Raw genomic sequence first — 12302 nt, forward strand, 5'->3', positions numbered from 1 at the left:
AAAATAGAGCTGAAAATACAACTTGCTGTGTACCACCTGGTAGTCTAATATGTACATCACATTATATTGATAACTCAGCGGACAAATTGAGTCAAAACTATTTAATTCAAAGGGATTTGAGGGAAATTTGAGGACATTTTAAATCTGTTTAAAACATTAATAATTTTTTTTAATGTATCGATACGAGGGGCTGGAAAATCGAGTATCATGGAAAAAAATATTGCAATACTCAGCTGAATCTATTTTTTTGCACAGCTCTATCGTTTAGTAAAATAAGACAAAGACAAACAATGAAAGAAAGGAGGAGTTTCCAGCCGCAGTCAGTTTCCATTAGGCCTTTTTATTCATCAAAACAAATGGCTCGTCCATTCAGAGACGCTGCATGTCCAAACACATCAGGCTGTCATCACAGTGTTTCAATTCATTAGTCGGACCTTTCCATGATGCGACAGCAGATCTAGCTCTACCTCTCTATAGTGTACAGGGTTAAATCAGAAACCAGGCCGGGCGAACCGTTTTAGTTCAAACACAAAATAAAAAGCATCACGTTACAGAGTCATGTCATGTTTCACCAGCAGATACAGTGTTCAGTCTACAGTCTCATCTAGGCAGCTTCAGCCAGACAAACAGAAAACAACAAAACGTCAAGACTAAAAAGAGGAAGAACAATAAAAAGTGAGTATGGGTGAAACACATTCGCAGAATGTTCCTGTTTCAGTCCTCTGGAGGTTGAATCTTACGTTCTCCGCAGGAACACAAAGCTGCTGGAGGCTTCGTCTCTTCTGAAGCCGAGCCGAAGACGAGCGCCGCGCCACCGCAGAGGAGGAAGACTAAAACAACTCAGCTGACAGCCACAACTAACTAGCCTGCATTCACCCAGGGAGACAAAGGTTAAAGGTCACCTGACATGGAAACGAGGCCGAAGCTGAACAGGTGACAGGTGAGGAAACCCTGCCGGCAAGAGAGGAACATCTCCGACGTTCTCAGCCTCAATCTCTTGTTTCTGTTTTAAGTCACATCATCATTAGTTCTGGTGTTTTCCCTGCTCACTGTAGGAAATGAACGACTAGTCAACCGCCCGTCAAAACCCATCAACCAATCACCAAAGGGTTTGCTGGTCGGCCGTGGAGGGAGCCAATCCGGTCCCGACTTGGACAGACAGACAGAAACAGACAGACAGAAACAGACAGACAGATTCTGGACAGCTGAAGTCTAGTGTTGAAAACAGGAAGGGAAACTTGTTGACAGGCTGTTAAATCTCAAAACCCACTGGTCACTTTCACCATTTCACAGCCAGCTGGATGTTTAACAGGATTCCAGATGCTGGTTGGTCACCTGACTCATATTTCCCAGGATCTGGGTGATGACTGGTTCTCAGCCTCTCAGTCACTCTGCAGAAACCAGCAGCAGCAGCAGACGTTCTGGTTAAAATGCGAGTCTCTGTTATCGTGACAAGTGCCGTCTCTTTCAAACATGGGGCAAAACGTCTACGCGACTTCACCGCCCGTCCGCCACAGCTTCACCAAAACCCAGGAGGGCGAGGAGGAGGAGGAGGAGGAGGAGCTGGACGGGCCGCAGGTACGAGCCGCAGGTTCTCTCTTAGTGCCTTTTCTTTTCATATGGGGTTTAAATTCAGCAGAGGGAGAGAGACCCGGAACTGAACTGAACTGAACTGACAGTGGATTCAGTCTGCAGGCTCTACAGCAGAGAACTGAGCTGCTGGCTGGGATGAAAACCTGCAGACTGACTGGAAACCACTGAAGTAACTGTTATGGGAGAAGACACACTGCTGCCGAGTGAAAACCTTTTATCTCCAAAATGTCAAAATGTCCAAAACGTGTTGAATGTCAAGGTTCTGAACAGGTTCCTCAAGTCAGAACCAGGAAGTGGAGAGAGGGACCATGGAGACAAGAACTGGAGATACCAGGTTTTCACGGGACAACAGTGAGATGCGCGGGGGGGGCGTCTGCTGCTGCTGTGTTGAAGCTTCCTGGTCCAGGATCTGCAGAGCGAAACCCTGAACCTGCTCACTCTACCTGCCAGCTGATCAAAATGTAAAGTAAATTGTGCCATGTCATCATAACGACTGCCATGCTGACTCAGCACTGCTGACTGAGGAGGAGGAGGAGGAGGAGGAGGGCTGAGTGGGCGGAGCCTGGACAACTTCCTGTTTTAAACTCCAGAGTCAGCGTCGAGTGAGGAGACCGGTCCGACAAGCTCGACCTTTGACCCACAAACCTGGAGGCAACAACCGCCGCTCACCTTCAACTACCAAACTGTCTGTCTGTCTGACTGTCTGTCTCTCTGACTGACTGTCTGTCTGTCTGTTCTTCCCTCCTGCTCTCTGACAGACACTGAACATCCAGACTAGAAAAAAAAATAACAACAATGGAATCAAAATTTAGAAAGTAAAAAAAAACCATCCAAAGTCTTAAAAAACACATCACATTTACAGACAAATCAAAACTGGCTCTCTAGGACCATGTGAGGCTCTGCGCTGACCGAGCTGACCTCTGACCTCTGACCCCTCTCCGGCTCGACCTCTGAGCTCTCTGCTGCCATCAGGAGGTTAAACAGTAGAAACACTGAGGAGGCTCATGCAGGGAAAAGCAGATCTTCAAACCCCGAAACACTGAGGAGCGTGGTGCTACATGTCGCTAACCGCTGCCACACACACACACACACACACACTGATGACTGGAACAGATGGAGGGAGAGAGAGGGAGAGAGGGAGGATGAACAGAGAGAGAGAGAGAGGAAGATGGAGGTTCGACCTGCCAGCTGTAGTGTTGCCCTTTAACCTTTTAAACTCTTAGCAAGGCTACTGCTAGGGCTAATTAGCAGGTCAGTGCTAGGCTAATTAGCAAGGTGTTGGTTAATTAGCAGGTCTGTTAGTAGGTTCATTAGTAGGGCCTCATTAGGCCAATTAGTTGGTCACTGGTAACCCTAATTAGCAGATTGTTAGTAGGCTAATTATCAGGTCTTTTAGTAGGCTAACTGGCAGGTTGTTGGTAGGCTAATTAGCTGAATGGTGGGAGGCTAATTAGCAGGTTGTTGGTCACTGGTAACTCTTATTAGCAAAGCTGTTGGTAGGCTAATTAACAGGGTGTTGGTAGGCTAATTAGCATAGCTGTTGGTAGGCTAATTAGCAGGGTGTTGGTAGGCTAATTAGCAGGGTGTTGGTAGACTAATTAGCATAGCTGTTGGTAGGCTAATTAGCAGGGTGTTGGTCATTGGTAACCCTAGTTAGCAGATCTCTCAGTAGGCTAATGATGTGTTGGTCAGCTATCAGCAGGCTGTCGTCGGACTGGGTGACGCGCTCAGCGGCTGCAGGGCGGGCGGGACGGGACGGGACAGGGCAGGACGGGGCAGGACGGGGCAGGGTGGGGCAGGGTGGGGCAGGACGGGGCGGGGTGGGGCAGGGCAGGACGGGGCGGGGTGGGGCGGGGCAGGACGGGACAGGGCAGGGCGGGACGGGGCAGGACGGTCCGCGGGTTCGAGTCTGCTCATGTATTACGGAATGGTGCTGGAAGTTTAGTTAATCTTTTCAAAAAGCCCTTAAATTACGCTAACTCCGTCTTCTTCATACTGGATCATCATCATCATCATCATCATCATCATCATCATCAGTCCATACTGGAGGTCCTGACTGTTTCCTGTCAGCTTCACTGCTTCCATGGGTTCCATTTAGGCTTCGTCGCCTCGTGGGGAGGAGGGAGGAGGAGGGGTGGAGCTAGGGTTTGGGAGCAGAGGGGGTTCATGGGGGTTCAGGGGGTGGGGTTGAGGGGGTGGGGGGTAGGATGGGGGGGGGGGTGTTGAGGTCAGGGCTGTTGGTTTCACAGAGCAGAGCTCCAGCGGTCTGCAGCCTGCAGACTCGTCAGTCCTTTCTGAGCCTCCTGTTCCTGGGAGATCTGCGCAGAACGTCTTCCTCCAGCTTCTGACAGAACACAGAGAGACAGAGGAGAGGAGAGAGAGAGGAGGAGAGAGGGGAGAGAGAGAGGGGAGGAGAGAGAGAGGAGAGGGAGAGAGGGGAGAGGAGAGAGAGAGAGGGGAGGAGAGAGAGGGGAGAGGAGAGAGGAGAAAGAGAGAGGAGAGAGAGGAGAGAGAGAAAGAGGTGAGAGTGAGAGAGAGGAGAGGGAAAGAGGAGAGACAGAGGGGAGGAGAGAGAGAGAGGGGAGGAGAGAGAGAGAGGGGAGGAGAGAGAGGAGAGAGAGGGGAGAGAGAGGAGAGAGAGGGGAGGAGGGAGAGAGGGGAGGAGAGAGAGAGAGGGGAGGAGAGAGAGGAGAGAGAGGGGAGAGAGAGGAGAGAGAGGGGAGGAGGGAGAGAGGGGAGGAGGGAGAGAGGGGAGGAGGGAGAGAGAGAGAGAGAGAGAGAGGGGAGAGGAGAGAGAGAGGGGAGAGAGGAGAGAGAGGGAGGAGAGAGGAGAGGAGAGAGGGAGAGAGAGAGAGAGGAGAGGAGAGAGAGAAGGGAGAGGAGAGAGAGAAGGGAGAGGAGAGAGAGAGGAGCACTGTGTTAGCATGATGAAGACGCCAAATGTTTCATCTTCAGTGTTTTTTAGTTATTGTATTTTTATCTCCATTATATTCTTTGTAGTTTTAACGAGGTTTTGGATGAACTCAGTCAGCATGAAGCATGTGAAGCCACCAGCTTCTATAAGGCTGCAGGATAAAAGCTGAATATGCCGTTTCTGAACTGTAAAGCCTGTAAAACTGAATCTGACGCTCAAGTTTGGTTTGGAAAACGAACAAAAACAAAGATCAGACATCTGGAAAGTCAGAGAGATTTATCTGCTCACATTATGAACAGTAGAAATAAAACATTATGCAAATATGGCTGAAGTAATGTATCCTTTTCACCATACAGCCAGCAATGACATTTTGTTTTGTTTAGTAGTTACTGGGATTTATTTTAGACATTTTTAAGCTGCTCATCTTCCTCTGAACAGCAGAAGTTGGAGCGATCTGTCTGACAGCAGAAACATCATCTGACCTCTGACCTCCTGTCACCCCCCCCGCCCCCCCTCACCTCTTCAGCCTCTTCCTCCTTTTCTGCCTCCTCTTCCTCTTTCTCTGCAGGACTTTCCTCTCCATCGCTCTTCTTCTCCTCCTCCTCCTCTGCAGCTGAAAGCAGAAAGTAGAATCCATCAGACCAACAGGATCCCAGTGAGACTTAAAATCCTAAAAACCAGGATCACACCGGCTGTCCTGGAGCAGATGGATGGAAAGCTCAAGAAGCTGAATTCATTAGAAAGAGTTCAGATTCAGAAGTCTTTTGAGCTGAACCACCAGATGTCACTCCTCACTTCCCATCATCCATTTCTCCAGGGAATAAATGAAGAATAAAGGTTTAATATGTTAAAAAGTAAAAAGAGTATCAAAACATTGAATACAGCTGCGTTTCTAAAGCACCTGAACAATTTAAAGTCTGACAGGAGTCTCCAGCAGCTACTGAATAAAGGAACATTGGGAAGCACATGACTGTAGTTGTTTTTAGATCTGTAAAGGCAGGAAGCCCAGACTAGTTCTCCCAAAATAAACTGATCAAAACGGAGGAAGACAACAGGAGTTCAGACCTGGACTGCTCTTCTCCTCCTCAGCCTTCTCCTCCTCCTCAGCCTTCTCCTCCTCCTCTTCCTCCTCCTCCTCTTCCTCCTTCACGTCTGGCTGAGGTTCATCTGTCTTCTTGTACTCTGCTGCTGCAGCGGCGGCGGCAGCAGGAGCCGGACTCTTCTTCTGCAGGACAGACGGAGCACAGTGCAGTGAGTTTACATTTAAAACACACAGTGACAAACAAAATCAGTTTCACCTTCAAAATTAGTAAAATAAACCAGGGTTCCTACACATTTTCAATTAAAAAATTCCATACTTTTTCCAGACCTTGATTTGTTTTGAAGATTTTGTCTGGTGTTCAATATGATTTACGCAGATAGACATCTTGCCCCTGCTAACTAGGTCATATCACTGTATAGATGAAGATTGTTCTTCACAGAGACAAATATCAGAATATGTGAGATGATTGGCAGGGTTCCTACACGCTTTCCATTTTAAAATTCCATATTTTTTCCAGACCCTATGTTCTTGACCGGATTTGATTTTGGTGGGTATTTGATATAATGCATGCTGACAGCGGCTGGGTAATAAGAGCGTCCCTCTATCTGAACATTATTCTTCACATCAACAAAAACTGTGGACTCAAAGTGGCTCTACAACAACATAAAAGCTAGAATTATGTGTGTATCGGACCTGAACCGCAACATTTTCCATACTTTTCCAGACATTTTTTCAAATTCCTAAACTATTCAAGACCTGGAAATGATCAAATTCATTTTTAATACTTTTCCAGACCTGCGTAGGAACCCTGATAAACAGTCAAGTATGGAAATAATGCACAAATAAAAAGCAACATTTTTAGACCTCAAACCGTTTTTTAAGACTCAAAGGAAGCTGTTAACCGTCTTAAAGGCTCGTTCACATCTAGATAACTAGAAAGAAAACTATAAAAAGGAAAATTGTTTTGTGTTCCCACTACAACGATAACCTCATAAAAACATCCAAAGCCAAAACTAGAACTATATTTTGGTTTGATCTCAGACCAATTGTTTTGGATGCAGAGACAATAAAAACATTTCAAACAAAGAGATTAAAGTTGTGAGACAGAGGGAGGCGGAGCGTTCAGTATCTCACTGCAGAGTGAAAGCAGTTTAGTGTCTTTATAGTTCTCCTTCTAGATGGAACGAGCCTTCAGCTGTTTTCAGACAGGATCAGTCTTCAGCAGAGAGTGTGTGAAGTGACATTATGGCCAATATGTGTGTTTTTATTTCTTTAGTAGCTTTTATTACAGCTTTTTATATCATGTTGGTTGTTTCTCAGGTTTGTTGTTGCTGCTGTTGTGACTGCATTTCCCTCCAGGATGAATAATGTATCCATCCAAAGGTGTGTGTTTTACAGTGTGTGTGTGTGTGTGTGTGTGTGTGTGTGTGTGTGTGTGTGTGTGTGTGTGTGTGTGTGTGTGTGTGTCTGACCTTGCCGGTGCAGCAGAAGACGATGATGAGGACGAGCGGCAGAGCCACGGTGAGAACGTAAACCACCCAGAGCCACGGACGCTCCTCTGCTGCGTTCAGCATCTGAGTCGCCAGACCGGGCTGAACACAGGAACCATAGAACATATTAACATTAATACAGGAACCATAGAACATATTAACATTAACACAGGAACCATAGAACATATTAACATTAACACAGGAAAAAAACACATTAACACAGGAACACAGTACTCAAACAGTAGGACTAGTAACAGTAGTAGTAGTAGATGTAGTAGCAGTAGTAGTAATAGTAGTAACAGTAACAATAGCAGTACTTGTAGTTAATCCCTGCTCTGCCTCCACCTGTCAGTTTCCCATCATGTATTGATTATATTGATAAATTAACAGCTAGCCAAATAAACTTGAATTTTAGATTCATGTTGGTTTCTGTGACTGAGCTGCATCCAAACATGTTTCTGCTTGATGTGAACACTGACAGCATGGTGAACTACAAAGACCATGATTCATTGCACCTATGATGCAGCACTTTTTACCAAAGTGTAATCAGCTGTATGTTATATTGATCAGACAACAGACTAGTGACTGAACAAAGATGACATACTGTACTTGCTAAATGAAATGTCAAAAATATAAACTACTTTGATATATAGACATACAACAGAAAACTGATTAATAAACTGTTAGACAAGTGATGCTCATCATCATGTGAATGGAGGAGTAAAGATGATGTCACCGGTTATTAATAAACAGCTTGTGCTTCACAGAACTGATTCACTTCCAGTCTGTAACGTGTCAGACAGTGAGGAGGTTGTATCTGTTACCGTGGAGACGCTTTGACCCACAACATGTTTTCCTGTCCCACAGCAGAGCCTGCTGCCCTCCTGAGCTTTACATCATCTCTCTCTCTGATCCACAACACAACACACGCCGCAGGTTCAAATCCAACACGCTCTCCTTCATGGAGGCTTTAAAGACGTGGAGAGCATCACTCCTACACCTTCCCTTCCTAAACCCCCCCCCCCCCCCCAGCAGTGTGAGGCTCTGAAGCCGTGGCTCCACCCACCTCGGCGGCGCCCTCCGCGGCCTTCTTCAGCCCCCAGCCGTCGGCGGCCCAGCGCTCGGCGGTGCTGCGGTCGTTGGTGATGAAGAAGTTGTCGAAGAAGATGTTGGAGGACATGGACCAGAGCTCCAGCCCCACGGCGCTGAACGGACTCATCCTGAACGGGTGCAGGTCCTCGAAGAACGCCGGGTTGGGAATCTTCCTGGGCTTCCAGACGCCCTGCGGACACAACGACACGCCGCTCACATCATTCTGTCAAACTTCACCAAAACACAACTTCCACTTCCACAACTTCCTCCGCCCCGCTCGGTTTATTCTGGTAGAAAAAACAGGTCCAGAGTTTTGGCTTCACACCCGATCCCTCTACTGTAATTGGAGAGCGGTTTGTGTTTTTGTGTGTCCCACAATGGAGGAGAGGAGGAGAGAGGAGAGGAGAGGAGAGGAGAGGAGGAGACAAGGACAGGAGAGGAGAGGAGAAGAGGAGAGGAGAGGAGACGAGGAGAGGAGAGGAGAGGAGAAGAGGAGAGGAGACAAGGAGAGGAGAGAGGAGTGGAGACAAGGAGAGGAGAGGAGGAGAGGAGGAGAGAGGAGAGGAGAGAGGAGACAAGGAAAGGAGAGAAGGAGAGGAGAGGAAACAAGGAGAGGAGAGAGGAGTGGAGACAAGGAGAGGAGGAGAGAGGAGAGGAGACAAGGAAAGGAGAGAAGGAGAGGAGAGGAGACAAGGAGAGGAGAGGTGACAAGGAGAGGAGAGGAGAGAGGAGGCAAGGAGAGGAGGAGAAGGGAGGAGAGAGGAGAGGAGGTTATAAATTCTAGTTCATTTAATACCTCGAAAACATAGAGGATTAATTCTGTAAAAAGTTTATTATTATTATTACTCATTTAGTCAACCAAGGCCTTCAGTTCCCTGTTTCGTTTGGTTAATCGATTAAACTCCATCCTGTCGGCTCATTCTATTCTAATCTAAAAACAATTTCAGAGTTTTGTTCCAAAGGTTTTACGTCCCTGGTGGAAACAAAAATCTTTACCTGAGGTTCATTATTCAGTTTCTCTAAAATGTGGAGGATTCAGTCAATAAAAGTGATTTACTCAACACTCCAGCTTCCTACTGACCTTTAAAAACATCTGGTTTAATGTCGAGCTGTCAATCACTGAGTCAGCCATGGATTTAAGTCATTTACTGTCCTTAATATCCACAGAGACATACAGAGGAGATGGACAGAGGGTTTGAATGATTAATCAGAAGCGATGACCCCAGACTGTACCGGTGTAATGTTGACTGGCTAATTGAATGGTGTGACAAAAATGCTCTTACTATCAATACTAATAAGACTAATAATACTAATTATTCTTGGTCTTCCTCCTGATTGTCAGCTGCCTCCAGTGACAATTCACAATGTAGAAATTAAACAAGTCTCTTCATACAAATACCTGGGTGTTATGATAGATGCCACCCTATCATGGACTCCTCATATAGAATTTATTTGTAAGAAGATACAGCAGCGCATTTACTTTCTTCGTAGACTCAGATCTTTTGGAGCCAGCAGCCAGATTATTTTCCTGTTTTTTTAAATCAGTTATTCAGAGAGTCATGCTGTACTGTAGCACGGCCCGGTTCAGCAGTCTATCTGGGAAACTTAAAACTAAACTATATAATCAAACCCAAATTTGTGTGAAGATTATTGGCCGACCTGTGGCACAGTCCTTTGAAGCAGCTCACAGCAGGAGCATGCTCAGACTTGCTAACAGCATCTCTTCTGACTCCTCGCATGTTTTAAACGGAGAAAACTTCTGCCCTCCAACAGGAGATTTAGAGTCCCTCGATTTAAACGCAACAGACTGAAGAATTCTTTTATACATCAGTCTGTTCTGTTGCTAAACCAAAAACCAGTGTGCTGCCAACTGAGATCTGAATCCAAGAGGATATGTGATATGTATGATTATCATGATTGTTTCATGTGTTTTGTAGGTCTATGAAAAGTGTCATATGTGTAACTGCATGTTTAATCTGTGTGTTAATCTCTTGAACGGAATTGCCTAAGGATGCAAAACGAATTTCAGTGTAAACTGACAATAAAGTTGTATCGTAAAAGTATACATGAATCGAAAAATCACAATATTGACCAGTGATATTTCCAAATCAGTAGAGGCTGTGAGTTTCTATCTGGTGGTGTGGAGGATCCCTGCTTTAGTATTCTTAGTATTTATTTATTTTTTGTACAAAAATATTCAACGTGCTTCTGAGCCTCTAACAGAGACCTTGTGTGTGTGTGTGTGTGTGCGTGTGTGTGTGTGTGTGTGTGTGTGAATGTTCACCTGGTAGTTGGGGTTGTCGATCATGGGCGGCTTCCATTTGCCCTTGTAGCTGGGGTTGTCAATCATGGGCCGTTGCCAGGCGCCGCAGCCGGGGGCGGACTCACAGGCGGGGTTCGGGACCTGCGGGGCTTCCCATTCGCCGTCCATGTCCTCGTCCCTGACGGACAGGAAGCAGGCAGGAAAAGAAAAAAAAATAGAATTGAAAATTAGATTTCTGCCTCTCTCTCCCAGTCTTTCCTGTCTCTCTGATTCAACTGTCTAATAAAGGCAAAAAATAGATATCAGTCAATCAGTGTCGTCTGCCTCTGACATGATGGAGGTTTTAGATTGGTGGATCTAAAAGCAAATGTAACCCTGAACCACCACTTAGTACATATAAACTACAGTGTGTGTGTGTGTGTGTGTGTGTGTGTGTGTGTGTGTGTGTGTGTACCAGTCGTCAGGCTTCACAGCGTCCGGGTCACCGATGTACTCCGGCTCGTCGTCCAGCCAGCCGTCTGGTTTCACCGCATCTTCATCTGCAATCTGAGCTGGAGCATCCTCATCCCTACACACACACACACACACACACACACACACACACACAAATTCAGCTGCTGGTAGGAAATGAACTCTAACCTTCTCAACATGGCGGGTAATCCAGTTTAGTGCGAGTCAGCAGTGAGAAAACACCTGCAGCTTTATTACAGCTGTGTCATCAGCAGACTGACCTTCATATCTAACATCCCACTACTATAACTGGAGAGTGGTTTGTGTGTCCACCATGGAGGAGAGGAGAGGAGAGGAGAGGAGACGGGAGGGGAGGAGAGGAGAGGGGAGGAGAGGAGAGGGAGAGGGGAGACAAGGTGAGGAGAGGAGAGGAGACAAGGAGAGGAGGAGGAGAGGAGAGGGGAGGAGAGGAGAGGAGAGAGGAGACAAGGTGAGGAGAGGAGACAAGGAGAGGAGAGGAGAGGAGAGGGGAGGGGAGGAGAGGAGAGAGGAGACAAGGTGAGGAGAGGAGACAAGGAGAGGTGAGTGGAGAGGAGGAGAGAAGAGAGGAGACAAGGAGAGGAGAGGGGAGGAGAGGAGAGGAGAGGAGGAGGATATAAATTCTAGTCTGTTTAAATGAAGCTCATTAAATTTAAGCTCACTAAGCTGCAGGACACCATGTATGTTTATCACTCGTCTTCCTGGTTTGATTTTCTGACAAAACTCCGGTGAGCCGGTGAACACACAGTCCGTTCTCCTGTAGAGTGATGTCATCAAAGCCATTTGAATATGAAGAGGATTATGGATGATTCAAATAAAAGCTAACATGTTATTTATAGCAATAATAAAAAATGTACTTTGTTTCATTAATTAGACTAGAATTATAATCTCCTCCTCTCCTCTCTTTTCCCTCTCCTCCCCTCCTTGTCTCCTCTCCTCTCTTCTCCCCTCCCTTCCTTGTCTCCTCTCCTCTCTCCTCCCCTCCTTGTCTCCTCTCCTCTCTCCCTCCTTGTCTCCTCTCCTCTCTTCTCCCCTCCCCTCCTTGTCTCCTCTCCTCTCTTCTCCCCTCCTTGTCTCTTCTCCTCTCCTCTCCTCTCCTCCCCTCGTCTCCTCTCCTCTCTTCTCCCCTCCCCTCCTCTCCTCTCCTCCTCCCTCCCTGTCTCCTCTCCTCTCTCTTCCCCTCCTTGTCTCCTCTCCTCTCCTCTCCTTGTCTCCTCCTCCTCCTCCTCTCCTCTCCTCCATGGTGGGACACACAAACACACAAACCGCTCTCCAACTACAGTAGTGGGATACCGGTCAGTAAAGAACAGGGTTAACTTATAGAAGATGATTTTTATAAAGCCATGACGTAGTTGCCGTGGTAACGCGGTGCGTACTGACCAGTCGTCGGGCTTGGCGGCGTCGGGGTCCTGGATCTTG

The 12302-nt window shown here is 46.8% G+C and overlaps 1 protein-coding gene across 1 annotated transcript; it reads right to left on the bottom strand.

The window, feature by feature from the left end:
* Window positions 1-320: 320 nt before the first annotated feature.
* On the bottom strand, window positions 321-12298 carry LOC139643156 (calnexin-like; the record flags this gene model as incomplete). The annotated part of the gene is made up of 8 exons (XM_071518328.1): window positions 321-3937; window positions 5026-5120; window positions 5573-5732; window positions 7022-7141; window positions 8106-8321; window positions 10416-10572; window positions 10849-10962; window positions 12264-12298. Coding segments are annotated over 8 exons (957 nt in total), but the record flags the coding sequence as incomplete, so codon positions are not given.
* Window positions 12299-12302: the final 4 nt, after the last annotated feature.

The sequence above is a fragment of the Centroberyx affinis genome, unplaced genomic scaffold (assembly GCF_046629955.1).
Source record: "Centroberyx affinis isolate AG114_WGS23_722 - 3 ecotype Tasmania unplaced genomic scaffold, CSIRO-AGI_Caff_v1 ptg000564l_1, whole genome shotgun sequence".
Lineage (NCBI taxonomy): Eukaryota > Metazoa > Chordata > Actinopteri > Beryciformes > Berycidae > Centroberyx > Centroberyx affinis.